Consider the following 23,123-nt stretch of genomic DNA (forward strand, 5'->3'; position numbering starts at 1 on the left):
TCAGTCAGTTTGTCCGTTTTTGTTTTTTTTTTTTTTGTTTTGTTTTTAACCGTACTCTCTTGTAACCATAGAAACCAAGCAGTTCACGCAGACGAGTCGTACGTTTGAGGGATTCAGGAGTCCAAGTTAAGACTTTAACAACCGGTAAATTGAATATGTATGTTTATATTTAGTTTTATAGACAGCGATTTGTCATTGAGAAATCATTTAAATCAGGCTAGTTCATGTTTAACTCGTTTTGAGGCGCAAATCGCAATTCAAACTTGTCCTCAAAATAGTGGCCAATCGTTGGGAAAGCAAAGAAAGCAGACGATGGAGATATGGGAATGTCACTGTGATGTGTGGGAAAATTGTACAAAAATGTTCCCAATTTTGTGACGAGTACGACCAAGTAATATTAGCAGTTCTTGTAATTTTCCACTAGCTGTCAGCCCATTCATTGATAATGTACTTAGAGGGCTCCTATCATGGGTGGCCAATGAAATGTGCATAAAGAAACTAGTTTTCTGATTCTTTTTAAAAATGTGTGTTTTTGACTGCAGACAGTCTGTAAATCCGACGGACGAAGATGTCGCCGAAGAAAGGGAAGCGTTCTGGAAGTAGTAAAATGAAATGTAAATGTGAATATATCGGATTATTTATAGATCTACAATTTTTATTGTGGCGATTTTAAGGTAAAACTGTTATTTTATTTTCAGCCAAGAAGAGTCAGTCTCCTACCCCTCAAGGAAAGACTGGTAAGGAAATCCTAATGGTTTAATTCAAATTGAGCCTGTTCACATTAAATCACAAGAAAAATAATAATTTTGTCATTATTTTTTTTATTGAAATTGAAAATCTGGTCAATGAGCTGGAGGTAAAGGTTGTAAATATTACACATTTCCTGATCTGCAGGTATTTTATTTTCTCCAAAGATTAGATTCCTCTTCCTCCTGCTTGTAGACTCTTCTTCACCATGATCAGAAAAGCAAGTTGTCAAAAATAGTCCCTGCTTTTGAGTTCAGTCCAGTGGCGGCTGGCCACCACTCACGTTGTCTTCAATAAGACGTAAAAAAATCAAATAAAAATGAAATAAAAAAATATAATTCGAAATATATGTATATATATTTTTAGTTGTGTAAGATGAATATTTTAAGTTGTTTCGTTCATCAACGTTGTCTGATTGGTGACTATTTCCGCCCTAAAAGTTGTACATGCGCAGTAGCTCCTCTTTAATACAAGGGGTAGGACCATAGACATAATATAATGTTATTTAATTTATTTTAATATTTATTTAATTATATTATGTCTATGGATAGGGCGGTTCTGGGGCGCACCTCTCCTGCGCCCAGAACTGAACGCAGCTCGGTTTGCGTTTCACCGCCTCCCGCCGCCGGAGCGTGGGACTCCCGCCACGGGGGTCTGACGTCACATCCGTCTTTCATTAAGTTCGCCTGACTGAAAGGTCGATCCGCGGGTGGGCTGCCTTTTATTCAAGTTCATTACGTGACTAAGTTACATACACAATGTAATAAAAAAGTTAATAGTTAATAATTAGTTTAAGAAAATTATTCTAAAAAACAGTTAACATGTTTGGGTTTGAATTCTAATCGGAGTGAGACTGATCTTCATTATCGTGTACGTGCAGAACACGTGACCCTTACCATAAAACAAGCTTCGACGTATTTTCTCCGGTAAAGTTTTGAAAAATCCATTCGACTTATTATTACTGATTTGACAGATTTGAAGATGCCTTTCCAGTTTTAAAGTTGTTTTCCGATTGTTCAACACTGAAAATGTGCTTTTGGTCCGACTTGGAGGTACTTAGTGGTGCTTCTTTTTTCTATTTCTTATTACGCTTTAGATTCTTGTCTCAAACTGCTTCACGATTCTTTAGGACCAGATTTACTTTGCTTTGTTCATTTGTTCGTCAGGTTTGTTGAATTCCTATCTCATATTTTCTATATTATAAGTCCAAGCCATGACCTATTTAGACTTTGAGACATTCCTTAAGGAATTAGCCAAGTCTTAACTTCCACTGAACCAGAACCCACGTCTGAGCTGAAAGCAAAGTGAATTGAGCCTTTTATACACAAATATGAAAATTGACATGATTTTGTAACATTTAGAACATAATGGTCTGCTTACATAAATATACTAAGTGCTTTTTCACTCTTTAGCTTAAATTTATTAGGAATAAATGATAAATGTACTCAGTAAATCATTATTAATACAAACAGAGATGAAAGCCAGTTTTTCTAGAGTAACAATGTATTTTGAATCAGTAGGAGTATTTTAGAGTGTGTTGTAAAGCCTCAGTGGAATTAAAGAAAAAAAAAATCAAAATAACTTTTTTTGAGAGCCCAGCAAAAGCACCCTAATTGCATTCTCGGGATTATGAAACATTACACATCATGCACTCTCTGTCTCGTAAACAAACGTTTCCCATGAATACAAATTCCACCGTTGACACATAACTTTGTGAAATGAAGGGTGTGAGTTTCCACTACAATGATTTGGCAGGAGGCCTAAGTGGAGTGAGTGGAAAAGGTTGACACACCCAGCCGGGAAGTGGTTACTTAAGCTTTGCTTCAGCGTTCCCCGCGTCCTCTCAGCAACCTTGTGGAAAGACTTTGAAGAGAGAAAACCACAAGCAGGAGGAAAACTATTATTATGCAGAGCCTTGTTTACACTGTTGTGTGTCCCTAGTCTTAGCCTAGGCTAAGATGTGGAGGAGATGGAGTATACAAATATACTTTAAGTGTGAAAGAAAAAAACTCACGGCTGGTCAGTCCTGCAGATGAAGGATCAGGCTTATTGTGCGTTTGATCAGGAAACGATGTTCTTAGGTATCGATGAATCCCTGATATCTGAGGGTTCACTTTCTTTTTATTTTGTGTAAATGATCCCTCGTATTTGTCAACCTGTGATCTTGCTTTACTTTCACACAGTTTCCTTTTTAAATTATTGTTGGCTAGCCCATATTTTTGAACACAGATCATTTCTGGATTACTTGCTTTATCTTCTTTAGTTTGGGAGTTTATTCCAGATAAAACTACTGAACTAAAAAACAAATTATGGTAAATTGAGCATTTTGCCTAGTTTCAGGTAGTATAAGATAAAATAAATATTTGCCTTTTAGCTGTGAGGCCATGTAAGTAGGGCATTCGAAACCAACTCACTGTAAACTCTAACGTCCTTTTTTCTTTTGTTTTTCTTCTCTTCTCAAGGTCACCCTGAAGATATCTTCCCTTTGACCTTGACATCAGCCACCCAGAATCTCTTTGGCTGCCAAATTGATGAAGATGTCACTGCACAGAGCCCTTACAAGCTGCTAAAAAAGGACGACATCATGCAGGACATAAAGACAAGAGCAGCAGTGTCTGATTTCAGCCCTGCGAAGCAGATCGTGCTGGTAAGGTTGATGCTTTGTTGTACAGATTTACAGATTACCCAGGCATTTCTGCCCAGTGATACAGAGGCCAAACAGAACAACTAGTTAAATCTAATTGTTCCTTTGTCGGATTTAGAGTAAATACCCAGTAACCACCTATCTTACTTTGAGGATTCATGCTCCTCCTATTACAGCACATTACTTTAATGAGGCCATCCAGTCTCCTCGGGGACTCATACAGACTCATCAGCTTTGAGCACTAAAAGTAGTGCCAGTTTCCCTTTCACAGGAGAGACATCCTTTCTGCTGTAATGATGCGTATGTGGTCGTCTGTCTTTAACTGCATATTATTAGAGCTTATATCGGAAATAATTATTTCATTGCCAACTTCCATCTCAGTTTCCACACTGTGGAAAGAGCTTTCGTGGTTGCCACAATCAGCTCTTACACTTCAGATTTATTCCAGATGTAGCTGTTTGTTGTCATCTTGGCTTTGGTTTATCTAACAGGATTACCCAGAGGAAGAAATCCTGTTGGTTTTTGACTCGGAGTTCACTTTTGGTCAGAGCTTCTACTTGGTTCTGTCACCAGAAGCCAAGAACCGAATACTCAAAGTAAGCACACATTTTGTTTTATTGTCTATGAAAAAAAATCTCAAACTGTGTTCACACGACCTTGTGGAGTGTTGTATGCTTGTCAGTGTTTATGAAGTTATGTGTTTGATGGGTTAGGAGTTAGGGTTTGTAATTGAACACTAACATGTACTGGTGATGAGATTATTTATTTATTATTTATCTGGGTTTTACATTATTTTTAGGTTTAACTCTCATTGAGAACCTTTTTGTATTTCAGGTCATTTTAATGTCCCTGCTTGTAATTCTGTCTATGTTCTGCAGCTCCCTGAGACTGAAACACCAGAAGTACTCGAGAATGAAGTTGATACAGCTAGAAAACCAAAGCAATGGGTTTCTCTTGGCAGCGAAAAGGAAATAGAGGAAGAATCTGTCAAAGAAAGAGAACCGGTACTGCAATATATCAAAACCATATTAGATATGTGTGGCATATAATACATTTTATTTTCTTTAATACCTGAGCCGCTGTTGAATCACCATGTCTATTTTATCTCCTTACCTTCGTCAGCTGGTGTTCACCTTCTCTAGAAAACGGAGGTTTTTTGGATTGCCAGTCAGTTTTAGTGACAACATCACTCCAATCAGCCAGGGGTTCCCCTCCTATGAGGACAACAGGCGGTTCATCCCAGCGATGCTTACTGACTGCGGCACACAGGCTGTTCCAAAGGTGCAGAGCAGCACGGCGCAGACAAATTGGTATGATAACCTGAAGCAGGAGAACGGGCCCACTGAGATGTTAGAAGGAACTTATCCAGTTTAGGACTTGTATATATCTATCTACAAATCATAAGAAATACATTTATTTTAAGTGTTTTAAGCTTTTTATTCAATACTTGAGTGGCGCAAAAGGAATATATTTGCTTTCTTGTTGTTTTAACATTATTTCCTTCTGATAATGTTTTGTTCATGTGTGTGAATTTTACAGGCTGGGTAAGAGGAATAACTCCACCCATTACGAGCCAAGAGATCTGAGCGAGGAGGAGAAGGAAGTCATCCTTCAGTCTGATAGTATGAAGGAGTTTTTGAGAGGAGTAACTCCCAGGTAAAAAAGGATCATTATTGTTATTTATTTTTTATCCATCAGCTTCCCATGTAAGTTTTTACTGAGAATGACTGAGTGTCAAACCACATCTCTGTACGAGACTTAAAAAACGTGCCTGTTGTGACGACAAAAAAAAACATAAAAATGTTTTAAGATTAGCATGTTTTATTTTTCTGCCAAGATTCTGAATTTATGTTTCATAACCTAGGACCCTCCAAGACAGCCTTGTATGTATTTTTGTTGTCCTGTGTTTCGTGGAAAAAGAAAAAAATGAGCAGTATTAGTTTTACCACATGAATTAATTTTAGCTGTAGCTTTGGAGAGATGGAAGGGGGAGAACATTTCTGAAAGATTTACCAAAGTGCCTGATGTTTTGTAGGATGCTGCATGCCCTGCAGCAGGAAGAGATATTCAATCTGTTCACTGATGACTTGAAGGATCTGGGGGCAGATGTTGAAGATGATAATGAGCCTGATCTTTCTAAGGGACTGGAACTTTTTAAGACCTTCACAGACCCCTCTAAGGGCAAGAAAATCAGCAGTGTTAACTGGCACCCCAGCATCAATGGTAAAACACAACATCCTTGTCTGAAAATAAATTTGTTGTAGTGAAAATCAGCAGTTCTTTGTGAGGTCAGCGATCATTAAAATAGCGTTTTATGGTTTCTAATACATGCAGAGTGGTCATCAGACTTAAATCCAAAGAGACTTTAGGAACATTTGAACATTTTCTTTGAAGTTGTTTTGCGGTGAAGCGCTGTAAGATGGGCTCTTGACGTTGCAGGTGTGATAGCTGTGGCTCTGAAGATGCAAAGGGAGGAGGAGTCAGATTCAGAGGAGGACCTGTCCCTCACCGACCCGAAGTTTATTGCCTTCTACAGCTTTGCTGACTTGTCTAAACCCCAGGTATGAAAAAGAGATGAGATGAGAGCACCTCCCTGCTCTCATCTCAACCTGAGATATCTGGTTGAGAAAGGTTTTTCTGTGGCCTGCAGTCATTTGACACTATTATTTACTGTTGAATTGACCTGAGAACTCAGTCAATAAATTGGAGCTGCTAATGTAAAGAGTCATACAAAAAGCTGTCATCTTTTCATGAATTTCATGAACCAAGCTTTTTGTAGTATCACTGAAGAGTCATCCTTACTTTATTGGGATTTAATACACATGTATTATGGGATGGATTCTGCTGTTTTGTGGATTGTAAGATGAATTTTGTATTGAATATAAAGAGTGTGATGGTAAGCTGCTGGTACACAGACGTGTAATACTGAAGGTTTTGTGTGATTTTGCAGCTGCTCCTGGAGTGCCCTGCCGACGTTGTGGTCTTTGAGTTTTGCCCCTCTAATCCCAACATCATTGTTGGTGGCTGTGCCAATGGCCAGGTGCTAACTTTTAACTCTGCTTTACTACTTCTGACATCTTTTAGAGTCTTTCTCCTTCACAGAACTCTGTTGACTTGCCTGCTTCTTATTTTATTGGAATTTCTGCTTTTTCTTGTTTTCTTACTGGTATTTTATCAGCTTTAAGTGTTTAACAACAAGTTTATCTCAGGTTGCATTGTGGGACATTTCAGCTGAGGTCACATTCTTGACGCAGCCTGGCAGTGAAAAGGTGCCGGCTAACCCATTTGTAAGTATGGATATTCTGCCCTTATTGTGTTTAATCTGGGTGTATAATATGCAACATCACACACATACTTTCTCTTGTAAACCCGGGTTGTGGTTTGTTGGATTGTTTGATTTGTTTGTTGTTTAGAAAGTAGAAGTGTCAGTTTGGCTTATTCAAATATTGTTTTTTGTTTTCTTTTGTTTTTCTTTTTCTTAGTATTTTATTAAACAACGCAGCATAATTGTTGTTGTGTGACAGTGTGAAATGATGGGTTGCCTCCTGAGTTTTCTCGTCTTCCTCTCTCATTAGATAGGAATGCAGTTATTTATTGATGTTTTTCTACCAAGTGACACTTTAGCTCCGCTTCTATACTTGGAGTAAATATCCTAAAGAAGTATTTGACAAACAATAAAAACCTACTTGGCTTTATTAAAAGTAAAACAAACTAAATTATTCTTAAAAATGCTGAAAATTCAAAGGTTTTCCATTTGGTTTAATTTCAAAGTAAACTAATACTTTGAAAGCACGTATTTCTTGTCAGATATGTTAAAATTGAAGTTACAAACCCATAAATTCTTACCTGTACTGACATCGTCCACCTGACTGCTGTATTTAAATAGACTTTCCCCCATCATCCTGCCCACATTTGCTGTGTGTTTTTATTGCCTCTACAGCGGAACAGCTGTCTCCATCCTTCTCTTCTGCTGCCACCCTCCCTGCTCGTTTTCTCCCTGTCCTTGTTTGCTCCTAATTCTCCGCAGTCAACAGCACAATTCACATGTGACAGCTATTACACAAGTACTCATCTACCACTATAAATGTTCCCCATGTAGACAAAAACAGTCAGGATGATCAGCTCACTGTTCAAACATGGCCAGTCGTGTTTGCTAAAAATCCTTTTTTTTTTTGTTGTTGGATGCAATAAAACTGTTCTGCAGCTACACATGGGACAGGATTACCACATAAATAAATATTTAAAGTCCTACATGCTTTGCACAATAAAGAGATGTTTGTTACTTGTGTTAGAAGCAAAGTAAAATGTTTGTATATGACAAATTTTATATCTGTAACTGGAAAAAATCATTAATTTGAGAACTACAAGTGCTTTTCCTTCCCTGCACACATGACAGTGACTCCTTCTTACCTTCTGACCAAAATACACTAAATAGTTTGTATAATGTTTAAGTTTCAAAGCTAAATGTACATTTTGGTTTACTTTACTATCTTATTGGTCAAGATATTTTGGATATTTTCAGCTGAATAGTCAAATCTCACTGTACAGTGCATGCTGTGTCTTTTCTGCTGTTCCTCCAGGATCTTCGCAAGGAGCAGACACCTGAAGTGCTTTACTCTGCAGCGTCAGAGATAGAGAGCAGCCACAAAGCCGCGGTCACTGATGTGCAGTGGCTGCCGCCGACGTTTGAGGTACAGACAGCTTAAGGGGAAAAAGGTTAAAGGGAAACTGTCTGAAACAAAAAACACTTCAGATTTCCCAAAATGTAAGGTTGTCCTAATAACTGTCAGCTTTTTAACACATAGCAGCAATTTCAGACCAAACAATTACAGACCAAGTCTGATACGACAATCGCAAAGTTTTTTATTAATAATTTGCTCAGTGGTTCTTTGACTCTTAGACCTAAGGTAAAGAAAAGGTTATCAAGGTAAGAATGCACATTTAAACTGCAAGAATTACAGAAACTGTCTTGTTTTGTTTTTTCAGGAGGTTCATAGTTTGTACTTACAGATAGTATATCACTTCATTCTCCAAACAGCAATCCAAGACAAAAATGTAGTTAGATGTGTTGTTTTTTTAGGTACATCTAGAGATTTACCAATTAAAATCTGAAGATACATTGGTTGTTACTTTTAGGAAAAGTGGAGCTACATTGATGGAAATAGTAATATTTGCTATACTAAGACATCCAAACCCAAGTGTGTACAGAACGAGAGAAATGGTCTTACAGATTTAATAAATTCTTACAGTCTACAGGCAACATTGGTTTTCTCCTCTCAGTAATAAATCACTACAACCTCCTACTCTCATCAAGATAAATGAAAATAGGTAATCATCGGTCACCTTACCTCTGGGTTTTACTAATTCTGAGCATCCTGCTGTAGACGAGTTGATGTTGTAACTTTCTGTCTCGTAAAGGTGACAAGGACAGGCTTACCTGTGGAGAACACGTCGAAGCTATGTGTCCAGGTCATCACCTGCTCACCTGACTGGTAGGCTTCAGGCAAAAACATTTGTTGTTTAAATTTTAATTTTACGACGTTTTAACCAATGAAATAATCGTATTTATATAACAGATTTTGAACTGAAAGCATTTTCAAAACAAAACAAGTCCTCAGAGAGGCAGTCGAGATGTTGAATGTGAACCTTTGAGTTCAAGGATTTGTGTCTTTCTCTCGTTCCAAAGCACCATAATGTTCTGGGACGTGAGACTGCCAAAACAGGCTGGCCTGTCTCTGTTTCAAAGGCCGGACCAGAACACCCCGATGACACGCTACATCGTCCCAAAAACTTTCAAGCACCTGGACAGGACCTGGAAACCACTCTTCAAGGTGGGACTCCAGCATTTCTTTTTATAGTTTCCAAAATGTGGTTGGATCTTAAATATTTTAGAACCCGGTAAAGACCAGATGGTTTTTATGTCCTTTGATATTAAAACACCTGAGAGGGTTGATTTTCTTTTCCCCATTACTTGTAGAAACTAGGAGTAAGCAAACAGGATATAGTCAGCATGGGTTTAAATGAATTTTCTTCTGATTCCTGTTAATTCTTTCCAAAAAAAAAGGACAAAATTATATATTGGAAAGACTTTAAATAACTTATTTTATTCAATGTGAAGCCAAAACTGCTAATGAGTAGTTTATGTGTTAAAATAGTTTAATTTTTAAAAGCTCAGTATTATATTTTTTTCTGTTAAAGGTATTCACTGCAAAGTATGAAATGAAACATAAAAGATGTTATCCTGAACTGGTTTAGTTCAGTAGTTTTGCAGATGTATTGATTTGTATTTCTGAAACATGGGTACACACTCAGTGTAAACAAAACACGTCTGAATCCACCAAACACCACGTGTTTTTAAGAGGGAATCTGCTGCTAAACACAAACGAAGCTGTTAAGAATAATTCTCAAATTATGCTTACAGATTTTTAGTTTAAGGACACGTTAACGTTAACGTTGTTTATTCCATTTTTTACCCTTAGAATAAACCCTTTATAAAGTATTATTATTATTAAACTGTCAGTCAGATGTGGAGTAACAATGTTTCCTTTATTTTTTATTTTCAGGTTTCCTTCCAAAAGATGGATGGCTCTGGAGTTTACGCTCCTCTGAAGCTGAGCTTCGAGCCGTACCCTGGTAACGCTGAAGCAGGTAGGAGACCCTCTTTCTCTTTCACTTTTTGAGCTTTTTTATACAATCAGCTCCACAAATAAGAATTTATTGTTTGTGCAATAAAATTTGCGCTGATTTTACTGGTTTTTATTTTCTTTTTTCTTCCCCCAAAGTACTGAATATAACCAGCTTAGAAGTTATGTTCCAACATTGTTAACAAATTCAACATTTTCAAAACGACAATAACCTTTTTGTTTTCTCTGCTCTGTGAACTTTTATTCCCTCTTCCTGACTCATTTAGTTCAGCTCCTCTCCACACTTTCAGTTCTTCTGTTTATCTTGTTTACGGTCAGAGAATAAAGCAGACTGGACCAGTTACTGAAAGAATGAGACCTTAATGTTAACTCACTTTATTTCTATCTGTCTCTCCTTGAAGGTGTTTGTTTGTTATTGTTGTTGTTGTTTGTTTTGTCCTGTCATTTGTCTTCGTTTGCAGAACGTTCCCATAAAAGATGCTGTTTGCCTGGGTTTCTCCAGCAGGAAGCTGGTCTGCAGAGGACTTCCTTGATTACAGTCAACTCCGAATCCCCTCAGCCAAAGAACTGAAGACTCTGGAAGATGTCAACACAAAGATTTTTATTGGCACCGAGGTAAAATGCTTCTCAGCAGTAAAAGCAACACTAAGCCATTTTTAATTCATTACACCCCTCAGGTGCCTCAATGAGTTTTAGTGTGAATCTCATCACCTTTTTCAAAATTAGACTAAAATAGACACTTAAAAACTTTTATTTCCCTTTAAAAACTAAAGCAAGATATTAACTGTGTGCATGTGTATTTTTTATTTTTTGCATTTTTCAGGAAGGGGAAGTGGTTTACACTGACTGGAAACTTGAGAAAGATGAGTTTGGACTGGTGCACTGTGAGTTTCACATTTTGATTCATATATAGATATCAATATATCTTTTTAAAATTCTTTTGAATGATTGTGATTCAGGTCAGGTAAAAAGTGTGTTTTGTTTCTTCCCCAGGTCCCAAACCCCTCTTCAGCTTCAGCACTCATGACTTCATGGTGTACGCAGTTCAGCGATCACCCTTCTTCAAAGACATTGTTCTGACAGTAGGAACCTGGAACTTTGCCATTTGGAAGGAAGGAGTCATGGTAAATAAACCAAAAACAAATTATTCAAAGCTGATGTGTCGCATGCTCTGATTTTCTTTGAATCGTTTAACAAACATATGATAATGAGTCAGCAAACTTCTCACCCTTCCAAAAACAAGAGCGTGACGTACTCTTTTCATCTTCTTGTAAACATCCAGGAAGGTCCCCTGCACGTATCAAAATTCTCCGTGGAGAATTGCACTGCGGGATGCTGGTCTCTGACCCGACCTGCCGTCTTCTTCATTGGGAAAGACGACGGCAGCATGGAGGTATGGGACCTGTTGGAAAACACCAATGGGCCTTCCCAGGTCCATCCAGGCATCATCAGTGGCACGATTATCTGCATCAAACCCTGGATCGTCTCCTGTAGGTTCCTCTGAGTTGCACAGGGCGTCTTTCTTTGTTTTGAAAGATTTACTGTTATTTGATATTTAACCAAACTGCAGCGACAGAGGCCTGTCTTCTAGAAAAGAAACTGCAAGAATAATGAATAAAACGCAAAGAAATAAATGTGATTTTGTCCACAGGGTGTGTATCAAAACAGAGCTGCAATCTGTGATGAAAGTGGGCTTCAGCCTATAGAGTCAGAAAATTGGCTTTATGATGTCCAGCCCCTCCACATGTTGACCTCCAGTCTCACAATTTGCTCTGCTTTTCTTACTGTTCCTGCTTAGGTGCAGTGGGATTGATAAATCCATCAAACAGGCTCTCTGTTGAGGTGACTTGTTTCTTTGCTCAATAAATTTGCAACTATGTTGTTTTTGTGTCCCTCCAGCCAAGCAGCACTTCTTGGCGGTGACAAACGACCACAGAGTTGTCCGCATTCTGGAAATTTCAAAGAGCCTCCGCACTCCCACCAGCAACGAGGTGAGTCAACCCAGCAGTAAAGAAGTGTTGATACCGAATACCAGCAGTCATCAAACCTGTCCTGGAGATGTTGCTTTATTGACTGTGAGGCGATATTTAAACGGCGAAGAAAACATCCCGCATCAAACCGAGGCTAACCGGTGTTTCTTCTTTGTTTGTGTCCAGAGTTCGAGGATGGAGGAACACTTTGAATGGGAGACAAAGTACGTGAAGGAGTTTGATAGGAGGAAGAAAGTCTGGGCAAAAGAGAAAGAGGAGCAAGAACTCAAGAAGGAAACGGTGAGCCACGGTTTCGTGTGTGAAAAAAAGCCAGAGAGGGGTGTGTTAGACCGGATTTGTAACTGTTTTAATCTGCCACTATGATTTAGGTCATTGGTAAGTAATCTAATTATTTGAACATGGAATGAGAGGGAAAATAAATAAGCTGTCAGTTAAATCTAACAAGCTGTAAGTTTTGTTAGCTGTGATCATAACAAGGACACTGACTCATCTCCTACCTCGTTCTCCATCAGCTCATCACACACAGTCCAAATTACACTCAAATTAAAACTACTAAATGTTTACATTACTGAACTAAAGAACAAGGATCTGCTAGTCAAGTTATCCTAAGAACTCACTATAAAGTCAACATTAGACTCAAGGAACATTTTTCTGGACTTGTTTGCTATGAAAGTGGCTCCAAACGAGACTCTTCTCTGATAAATCCTGACTTAATGTCACATACAGGCAGCCGTTTCTGAATCCATTAAAATGTGCTGAAGGAGGCCTACGTCTTTGTGTCTCTGTCTCTTCTATTCTTTCTTCCCTTATGTTTAATTCATTCGGTTGTAATTTGATACTGACCACTGGGAATAGTTCAGACTGTTTCAGCCAACTAAACAGGCTAAATCTTTTCGTGGCTAAATGTTTCCATCTTAGCCTTGATGGCAGCCACAGTACGAGTGCTGATACAATTTTCTTGCCCCAAATAATCTTCTATCTGTCTTGGTTTATTGTTACTAACACACGTGAGTTTCCCACATGTGCTGCCAAGTTGACCCCCAGCCTCTGTTGATCGTTTACATTCATATGCCGGTGAGGATTCAAGAATAAACAAAAATAAGGAGGACACATATTGGGAATTAAATTGTGTAGTTTGCCAGGTGCGAAGGGAGACGATGGAACCTCCATCTGTTTATTTTCTGCACCCATTCCTTCCTGTTCAGGGTCAGAGGTCAGGTCACGCTTTCCTGCAGCAGTCAGTGGGAGGGAGGCGGGCCGCATGCTGGACTGATCGGCAGCCTGTTACAGGGCCAATATAGAAACACACACACACACACACACACATGTCTAGAGTCACCAGTGAACGTAACGTGTGTTTTTGGAAGGTGGGAGGAAACCGGAGAAAACCCACACATTCACATAGAGAACATAGAAACTCCACACAGAGAGGCCACAGCCGGGTTCCAAACCCAGGACCGTCGTGTTTGACAGCTACACAGTAGTAGTTTTATTCTGTCCATTTTGGTTTCTTAGCCTGCAAGAAACCTAGGTATTTGTGATTAGTTTTTGCATCCCTGATTAAAAATCCATTCATTAAGATTCAGCTGCAATATCAAAGTAGTATTTATGGCTCAAGGACTGAAACATCTGAAGTTTCTGGTACAGAGTGTTTTAGTGTGCCCCATCTTTTACATCCCAGCCAACCCTAACTCATCTTTCATGATTATAATTCATCTGTGATTTTGTTTTCAGAAGCCCGCCAAACCAGTCCTGACTCCGGCGGAGCAAGAAGAACTGGACAAGAAGGAATACGGCGAGTTCCTCAAGCTGGAGGAAAGCATCCTGAAAGGCTTGGGCCTGTGGCCAAAACCAGACCATTCTGACAAGAAGAACTAATCACACGCTCACAGGTTGGCTTTTATACAGGCTCATTGTTCCTTAGCTCGGTTCCCTCAGTGAACATCCTGTTTTTAGTGCCGTGTTCATTTCTTATCAGAGGTGTTTTTACCGCCACCTGCCAGTTTCTGGACTGCTGTTTGCAGTTTGAGTGTTTATTTCTTCACCTGCCCTGGTTTTGTAACTGAATTGGATATTAAAGTTGTTCTGCATGACAGTTTGAGAACCGTAGACCACAGTAGAACCTTTCTATGAAGCTCTTAAGCTTCCTGTACAGAAATTGGAGAGCAGTGGATGATGTTCACAGCTGCTTCTTTATCACAAAAGTGTGATTTGCTCTAAAATGTAATAAATGTGTAATAATAATAATAATGTAATAAACAACTTGCCACACAAGGTACAGAGTCATCTTGTTTAAATCTACCTCTGTGATCAGAACATCTATGCTGATGCTTCCGGTTTCAATAATTTAGCTTCTTTGTGATGGCTTTAAAAAAAAAGCAGTGCAGCAAACCTTTAGTCCCAAACTGTCAGAGAAAAAGGAGTGTGGAGGCAGGTCATACGCTGCATAATGTAAGGGCAGCTGTCACACTGAGGAAGATATTTCAAATTAACAGACAGAACATGAGAATGGGTGAACAAGGAAGAGGAGGAGGAGGAGGGGCAGAGTAGGCTGACGGGCGTCCATGTGGCCCCTGAGGCACCAACAAGGTCCTGATGACCAAAGAGGACTCCGCTCTCCGGTCTTCTCCTGTTTTTGCCCCTCGCTTTCTGTCCGATCCCACCTGCTGCTCCTGTCTGAGTGGCCGATGGTGGTGGGCTTTTTACCTACGTTTTCAGAGATGCTGGCCGTTTAGGCCTTGCTACTTGGGACACTGGAGAAGAGAGCAGCGATGAACTCGGTGCCTCCCGCCGTGGCGTGAGGGGGAGTCATCATGTCAGACTTTCTCCAGTTGACTTCTTCATCTCCAAGAGATTTCCCAAACATGAAAAAGAGATTCTTAACTGGGGGGCGTCTACACAGAATGGATTGCCCAGGGTTCCATTTTTACCGTCAGTTCTTCAAAGTTTTCCAGCTGAAATCCTGGGAAACAAAGCGAGCAGGTGCTGCGTAGGAGGGGCTGTAAATCTGGCTTGGCGAATTAAGCCATTGCCTCGGCATTGTTCTGGCTGGCCTCTTAGCAGCTCCTACTGGGGAGGGTGTTAGGTGTTTTTTCTGTGAGGGTCTGCTTCCACAAATCTCCCAGCATGGGGGGGACCCATCTGCAGAGAGAAACGATCATGAAGCTTGTTGCCCAGCAGAGATGAAAACACTGGATGTGATGAACAGATCGTCAGAGAAGAATTTATGTTTCTTTTGCTTCCTGTCCCTCTAGTGTAAAAGAAAAAGCCTTTTTATTTCTCAGGGAAGGTATTTAAACATATTTTTTCATTGCTGTAAACCAGCAGGTTCTTTGTCCTTGGAAACTCTGTGAGGTTGATGGTAGCTTTCATTGCTTGACCTTTGACCTCATAAGTGACCAGGTAACCAGGTGACCAGGATGCTGCAGTGGAATGTCCCCTTCATATCATCTTCCAGCCTGTCCTGAGGTCAGCAGCAGACTGTAAACATGGAAACAGAACGTTAGAAACGTTAGAAAGCCCCAGTCCTTCTTTGGTTGCTTTTTTTACTTGTTTTCTTCAACAGTCTGTACCTGATCTGACAGGGTTTTGTGCAGTTTGTGGTAAAAAAACAAACAAACAGGAAAGTTGACAAGTGGAGGTTAATAAATAATATAAGTATATATAATAATATAAAAAATAATAATTTTAGATTTAATGTTAAGTGAAATTCTGTCATTTTTATCTTCCAAACACTGTCCTCCAAACAGAAAAGTGGTATAAATCCTTTTATTTCACACTCTGCAATGTTATTTTCTCTTTTCTCAAACTGTCAGGTATCCTTTAATAAAAGAGGCCATCACAGCCAGTGGCAAGCGTCAACATTTCCCTAAAACAGAGCAGAGAGAAAGTTTTACTGCTGTCAGACGGGAGGCCATAACATAAACTAAAATGCCAGCTGCGTCTCTCCACTTCCTCCACAAAACTCAAAGGTATCTCCAACGTTAAAGAGGATCCCAGGAAGAGCTGCTGCTGAATGTGCGCCACCTGCAAGTCCGGCCCAAATGTGAGCACAGCTGCCTCCTTTCACTCTCACCTTTCACATTCTTCTTTCCTATCAGGCAGAGCAAACCTTCATCCTGTCCTCGAGCTGAAAGGAGGACGGGGGGGCAGAGAGGTGATGAGCAGCTTACCTTTAGGAGGGATTAGCTTTATTAAAATGAAAAAGTCTAGTCCTGAGTGACAGAGCAATGAAGGTGAAGGAGGGAGATGTGTGAGGATCTGAGGCCACCGCTCCCCTCCAGTCTCCCTCCTCTGTTCTCTCATCGTGGCTGCGCTCCGGAACAGGCAGATCTGCCCTCAGATCAGCTGCCAAGCACAGGGGCTGGGCCGCAGGCGAACAAAAGACCCCCGAAAACACAGCAGAAAGGCTGGGACCCTAATAGCCCTCCTCCTGACGGGCTCTGCATGTATGGAATGTGTCCTCAGGGTCTCTGCAGAAAGGCTTCCCAGCTTCCACCAAAGTTCGGCTTTTAAGTCTCCTCCAAAAAAAACAAGGTTACTCCTCAATTTCCTCTTGATTATGTTCGACAACAAATCTGGAAAGTTGCTTCTTGAAGTCACAAAGGTTTGGATTGAACATGTTTGGTTCACTTCAAGGTGTGAAGGAACAATAAGTGAATTTTATTTTGGGTCATTTTTGTTAAACTGCAGCAACGTATTTAAACTGAAAGATGTTTTCTTCACTTCAGTCCAAATATTGTCACTAAACTCGTCGAACCCAGCAGGAAAGAACACATCTAACTTCCTTTTAGACTCCTTTGGTAGCACCTTACAGCTTTTGAAATGTTATTTATGAGTTTGGAGACACCTTTTAAAGCCTCATTAAGCATTTTATTAATCAGTTCTAAGACATTGTTCCTACATCGAAGGTCACTTGGTCAGAATTCAGTGACATGACAACTAAAAATGTGTCTTTCTTCTCTTGTCTTCATTCTTATATTTCCACCTTGATGTTTTCTGTGTGTTTGTTTTCAGGCCTGATGGTTTGTTTACCTACAGCCAGCCTAATGTAGGTCAGTCATGTGACTCAAACTTCCACAGGGGTTTCAGTAAAAATCCACATTTCAGAATTACATATCAATATATCTGGAAAACTCCTGGAGTAAACGCATCATTTGATACAGCTCAGGTAAACGTTTTACGTTTGATTTCATAGTTTTTAAAGTAACATGGACGATTTTTAAATGTCTTTTTTGATCCCCGGACGTTTCTTCCTCACATTTGTTCACCTTTTTGTCATCGTTAACATTACATGCTTGGGAAAAACAACGCTGAGGCAAAGACAGTGTGTTGGTTGTGTGACTGGCCGCTTGACTCAAAGGTCAGCGAAGATTAAAAGAGCGGACGAGAGGAAAAGGTCTGGTTTCACCTGCAGGTGGCTGTCAAGGATGTTTATCTAACGAGACTCCTATCTTCTCTCTCCCAAATTAGAACTGAACAAAAGTTCAGCTCAGTTCGCTGCCTCAGACCAGCTGATATCAAGTGGCGACCCTGGCAGCCCAAACGGGCCCCGTCTTATTATGTCTGCCTCGCTCTGCACGGGACCTGAGAGCTCAGCTCTGTGAGTCAAACGTTCTTTTTAAATAGTCCCTTGTTTGGAACCAGCACTAGAATCTAAAAATAAAACCCTCTTCCAGATGTTTAGAGATGGAATTGAAAAGTTATAAATAAACGCCTCAGCTGGATTGAATCATTTTGCTTTTAAGCCTCACAGGAGACCCCAAAAATAACTTTACTAGTAACAGGAAACTTACTCTGTGTGAAAAACTGTATACATTTTCCAGTTTGCACATAAATTCCAATCTGAGGAAAAGCAGGTATGTTCCTGCTCAGCGCAGCCATGAAGAACACGACCTGAAGCGTCTGAAGTGACATCAAACCAGTTGGTGCTGAAAGGCCCCTGGGAGCTTCCACTTCTCCAGCTCTTTGCCAGAGATTTAGATCACAGAGCCACGGAGACACACTTGTCTCTGTCCTTTTAAAATTAATTACACATTTTGGAAAAGATGTCAGGGAGAAAAACAAACAACAAAAAACAACAACTTTAGGTCTTGCTGCTGTCTTGATAATGTTTGTTTTTGCAGCTGGAGCAACACAGCAGATTTTACATTTTGCCAAAAATGCAGCTGCGTGCTGGGAATGTCCCAGAAGCCAAAAGTCGTTCTGGGAGATTCCCACAAACCAGCGAGGGCAATTCCCCGAAAACTGCATGTGAACTGAGCCGAGGCTGGGGTCAGGACGATCTTTCCCCTTTCATTTCAGCGAACAAAGAACGGTTTCAGAAGATGTTGAGTCATTTCACCAACAGTTTGTGTTACCAGACGTTTGTTTGGGGAAAGAAATGCTTTTATGAATGAATCCTGAGCTCACTTTGTGTGTAGGAGTGGGACGATCAGCTCAGAGCAGCAAAGATTTACTACAGCAGTCTCAGAAAGGGTTTAACCTGAAAACTACATGATCAGATTTCCTTAAAACCAGAAGAAAACAACAGAAAACCGCCCGTGTGTACAGAGCTGTCCAACTATAGTTTGGGCACAGTCTAGTTGCTCTAATACTCAGAATCATAAAAATGATCTTACAGTGTGTGAATATTATGGGATGGGTCTTTGATTAAACCAGAAAGTAAAGCATTCACTTCCTAAAGTTTTCCTTGTCTGTATCATCACAAAGTGGCCATTCTTCCTGTCATTAAATACTGACGATTTTAAACGATGTTAGAGTCATGAAGGTCAAAGGTCGACAGCAACATGATGTAGAATCTGAATATTCTGATATCTGTGATCTGTGTTGTGAATGACTCTTACCTACAAATCTGAACTCAGTGAGTTGGGGGCCATCTTTGCCATCTTGACTTAGGCTGACTTCAAAGTTAACGAGTTGAGCCCCACAGCCAGCGATCACTTCAAGGTTTATTCAAATCAAATGAAAACTGTGAGCATTAAAGAAGACACAACCACATGGGAATGTAAAATAATACATTTTATTATGACCGTATATCTTCCAGGATCAACAAAGCAGTTTAGTGATGCTTTCAGTGTGGCACTTTCTTCTCTAAGGGACAAAGAGGCCGAGGCAGCAAACACAAGGCAGATAAAACAAAGTAGAAACCTTTTTGTTGTTTTTGATGGATTCATGCAGGGTGCAACACGGAGGTCACACTTTTTACTCTACAAACAAAAATCATATGGTTTGATATGGATCCGAGAGACTCTTAGACTAATTTAATCTCAAATTTAAAAGGTACAACCTGCCCAGTTAAGGAAATAAATATCTAAAGGAAGAGTCAGGTCCTGGTTGTGTTTGAGCTCTGAGCAGACAGATGGTCTGAAAGCTCAGTTTCCTCCCAGCCGCTCCGGCTGATTCCATTCAGATACCTCTGCATCATGTTCCCCACCTCTTAGACTGTAGTTGCAAACTTTCTTTTTTTTTTTTTTCAAACAGAAATGATGAAATAATCCAGGTCCTGCATTAGGTTTTTATAGCTGCTTTCTTTCTGGTGTGTAGCAGTTTCACAGAATATTTTGCAACAACTATTTGGGTTTTCTATTATTATTTCTTTTTTTCCTCAAAAAATACACTAGCTTAAGCTTTTAAATTAAACAAAAATAAATTCAGATGATTTCAGACGTTTCGTACAATTAGCCAAAGAAATCATTTAATTTCACTTTATAAAGGTGGAGAGTCCGAAACTTTTGGGTTTGACAAATTTTACTCCTCTAGGTCCTTTGGAAGAAAAGTCAACCAATGCAATCATCTGTTTATCTGAACAACAAACGAGCATACATTACAAAATCATCTTATTTTACACATAAATATAAAATACAATGGCAGATGAGACAGAGCCTTGCTTGAGTCAGTAAAGCTTTTTGACCATGCAACATTCAGGACCTTAATCAAAACACAAACACAGTTTAGTCCACCAGAGACACGAAACACTGTCAAATATATACAATATCACTTTACCTGTAGGAGCACAATTCTGTCATCTGTTTTACCAATAGTCCAGCACATTACCATGTGTACAGGTAGCTCAGAGGGAGAGAGAAGTTTTTAAATACGCCACGGAAGCAGACGCTGTAAAAAATAATACACTCCCAATATATTTCTATAATTATATACATTTCGGTTAAATACTGATCAATTTGAATCCCTGGATTGATGAAAACCTCCGGTTCTGCTGTAGGCAGCAAGCTAAGCCATGCTAACTGAACCGTCTGTTTTAGGCTTTGAATAAACGTCAGCTTGTTGGTTTTCCTGCTGCAGATGAGAAAACCACGTTCATATCAGCCGATTTAATGAAACCCAAACTTACAGAGGCTGTGACCCCTCATTCAGGTCATCCTCGGTCTGTAGGATCTTCAGCAAGAAATCAAACAGGTGAATCCATCAGTGACCTGCCTGCTTCATAGCAAACATAAAATCAAAGCCTTGCACAGCGAATACGCTTTTATTTTTTTAAATATCTGTCTTTAAGAGGAGGTTTCAGGTGTGTCTGTTTCTCACTGTTTTCAGATCACAGCCAGAATCAGTTTATTTGTCTGAACTGCAATAGTAATCAACACCACTGCCTGCCTAATAAGTGCATTATTGTTACCTCAATAAAAAAAAGCTCTCTGCTGCCTTAAGAAATTGGAAATCCACCCTGAAACATAATGTACGCCTTATTTTCTCCACTATCTGGATTTGTTTGAGCTAACACTGTTTACATCATTAAAAGAGACAGAAGGAAGTAGCAGCTCCGGAGTAAATCCCTAATCTTTTTAGTTATAATGGGACTTTATTTAAATGTATTATTTGAAACTGAGTCAAGTCTGACTCTCCAAATTCAAGCAACTAAAACACTAACTATTGTTTTATTTATTCATTTTTCATTGCTTTAATTAAAAACTGCAGGAAAAAAATGTCTTGCTCAGACTTTATCATTTTATATACCTTTTTTTGTAACAATACTAGTCTGGAAATCTGCTGTCTCCTGAAACAGTTCTGCTGTTTTAATCCAACTGTGGTGAGTTTCCTCACTGACCAGACAAAAAAAAAAAAAAAAAAACATTTCTAAGGTTTGTTTACCTACACGGTCAAACAAGTGACTCAAGCCTCCATGTGGGTTTTGGTGTGCTTTGTTTACGCTGAGCGTGGACCCGTATTTCAGAAATTCATTCAACATATCTGAAAAACTCTGTTTATATAGTTCAGGATAACCTTTTTTAGTGTGTTTGATGTTGTGCGTTGCAATGAGCATTTTTAAAAGAAGAAGAAGAAGAAAAACAAACCCAGTAAATGTTTAAATAAGTTTCAAAGGGTTGTTGTTTCTAAATGTGCAGAGAATACATTTGATTTTTACTGGCTGGAAATAAAACAAAGACAGCTTCAGTAAAAAAAAAAAAAAAAAAGATACCTAATAAGACCACAACTGTCACCTTGATGGCTGTACCAAGCTCAAAGAAGGTGACATTTTATTTCAGGGTGGAATTTCCTTTTTTACGTACCACCTTCACACAATTAAGGCACCTTGTAAACCCCTGAGGGGTTAATGGGTTCTTCTAATAAGAAGAAAAGCAACAACAACAACATGAAACACGGAACTGGACCAAAAACAAACCAGGAAAAGACATCTGACAAACCAGAAGGGGAAAAAGAAATATTATGGAATGTCTATGGGGGAAGGTACAAACACCAGAAGTGCCCTGTTGCATTTTTTCTTGTCTCATTTTGGAACTTTACACAGTCTCCACAGAAACGCTGCGGCTGCTTCAGAAGCACCTTGATCTGTGAGGACCTGTCCTGAACGGCTCCCGGCTGCAGGAGTCAGTAGCCGACGTTGAGCTTGTTCTTGTTGAGCTCCCTCTCCAGGTTTCCGATCAGCGTGTCGATGCTCTCCTGCAGGTCTCTCAGGTTCACCCTGTTGCTCAGCACAGGGCTGAGGTCCTGGATCTTCATGTAGGCCTGGTAAGTGTGAGGTGGCAGGATGTGATTATACCTCCTCTCCTCGGCATCTTCCTCCTCTAATGAGTGTCTGTTTGAAGTATCACTCTCGTTGTCTTTCATTTCTTCTTCACCCTCTTCCTCTACCCTCCCCACCTCCTCTGTTTCAGGTTGCTCCTGCTCAGCAGGATCCGTCTCCTGTTGGTTCTCCTCTGCTGTCTCTTCCTGCTTGTCGTGGACCTCTTCTGCTGCCTCTGTGTCCTCGGAGGGCACGTCATCATAGTCCGCTTCCTCTTTGCTGGGAGGCGGCAGCATTTCAGAGGGGAAGTAATTTTCACCACAGCCGCTCCAGTCGCCAGCGTAGCGGTTGCTAGGGCTGTCCAAACGTCCCGGTTTGGGCCTCAGGACGCCCGCCATATCTACCTCACTGAAGTTCAGGACCTGGGGGCGTTCCTTCCTCCGTCTCAGAGGAGGAGGGGCTGACAGCAGGTCAGACGAGGCCGGAGCCACAGAGGCTGCAGGGGGGTGAGAGGACGACTGCTCATAGGGGTCCACAACTGAACAAAAACAGACAAAGGGCACAACTCGTTAGTCAGCTGCTGCTAAAAGTTCATACAATTAAGATAAATGATTGATTTATGCAGTTTTGGTTCTTGAAGTCACGAGTTTGCTATAGAGTTCATCAGGTTCTCATCAAGTTTAAAACCCAAAAGTCAAGCAGCAATCAGCGATCCAGGATTTAATCTGTAGGAAATCAATGAAGTGTTGCTTTTTGGCTTCATGTAACATCCAGGCTCAGTGACACAGGGCTGTGAGATCTGACAATTCTGCTGGACACAGTAGTTCTTAATAAACACCGGCACCTTCAGTGAAGACATATGTCCTCACTGAAGACTTCAGTGAAGACATATGTCCTCACTGAGGTATGAGGACAAATGTAAATACAAACCCCAGATCTGAAAGATTTGGGGCGTTGTATAAAACTGTCTGGTGCCTGGTGGCCGGGCTTTCACGAGAGGGTAGCCTCCCTCCGCCTACGTGTGGGGGGACGGGTCCTGACTGTTGTTTGCGCTTATGCGCCCAACAGCAGTTCAGATTACCCACCCTTTTTGGAGTCCTTGGAGGGGTTACTGG

The 23,123-nt window shown here is 40.2% G+C and overlaps 2 protein-coding genes across 7 annotated transcripts in view; one reads left to right on the top strand and one right to left on the bottom strand.

Annotated features, from left to right (window-relative positions):
- The first annotated feature begins 56 nt into the window (after positions 1-56).
- dnai3 (dynein axonemal intermediate chain 3) lies at positions 57-14,292 on the top strand. 6 transcript variants are annotated; one of them, XM_017420410.3, is made up of 23 exons: positions 57-144; positions 543-614; positions 699-737; positions 3,210-3,394; positions 3,883-3,987; positions 4,270-4,395; positions 4,514-4,701; positions 4,931-5,047; positions 5,427-5,614; positions 5,831-5,952; positions 6,342-6,431; positions 6,601-6,678; positions 7,972-8,082; positions 8,810-8,883; positions 9,078-9,222; positions 9,955-10,039; positions 10,538-10,650; positions 10,859-10,919; positions 11,029-11,159; positions 11,318-11,525; positions 11,935-12,026; positions 12,192-12,305; positions 13,761-14,292. In XM_017420410.3, the coding sequence occupies exons 2-23, from the start codon at positions 569-571 to the stop codon at positions 13,902-13,904; spliced, it is 2,562 nt and encodes an 853-aa protein (XP_017275899.1). In that variant the 5' UTR covers positions 57-144; positions 543-568; the 3' UTR covers positions 13,905-14,292. The 6 variants fall into 6 exon arrangements, with proteins under 6 accessions (XP_017275899.1, XP_037830006.1, XP_037830007.1 ...); XM_037974078.1 differs by having other exon boundaries at positions 10,541-10,650; XM_037974077.1 differs by having other exon boundaries at positions 97-157.
- Positions 14,293-19,426: 5,134 nt separating this feature from the next.
- The window catches only part of syde2 (synapse defective 1, Rho GTPase, homolog 2 (C. elegans)), a 38,647-nt gene continuing 34,950 nt past the window's right edge, over positions 19,427-23,123 (bottom strand). The window contains exon 8 of the mRNA XM_017420561.2: positions 19,427-22,546. Within this exon, the coding sequence (XP_017276050.1) occupies positions 21,873-22,546 (674 nt within the window). The 3' untranslated portion in view covers positions 19,427-21,872. The remainder of the gene's footprint in view (positions 22,547-23,123) is intronic.

The sequence above is a fragment of the Kryptolebias marmoratus genome, linkage group LG24 (genome assembly GCF_001649575.2).
Source record: "Kryptolebias marmoratus isolate JLee-2015 linkage group LG24, ASM164957v2, whole genome shotgun sequence".
Lineage (NCBI taxonomy): Eukaryota > Metazoa > Chordata > Actinopteri > Cyprinodontiformes > Rivulidae > Kryptolebias > Kryptolebias marmoratus.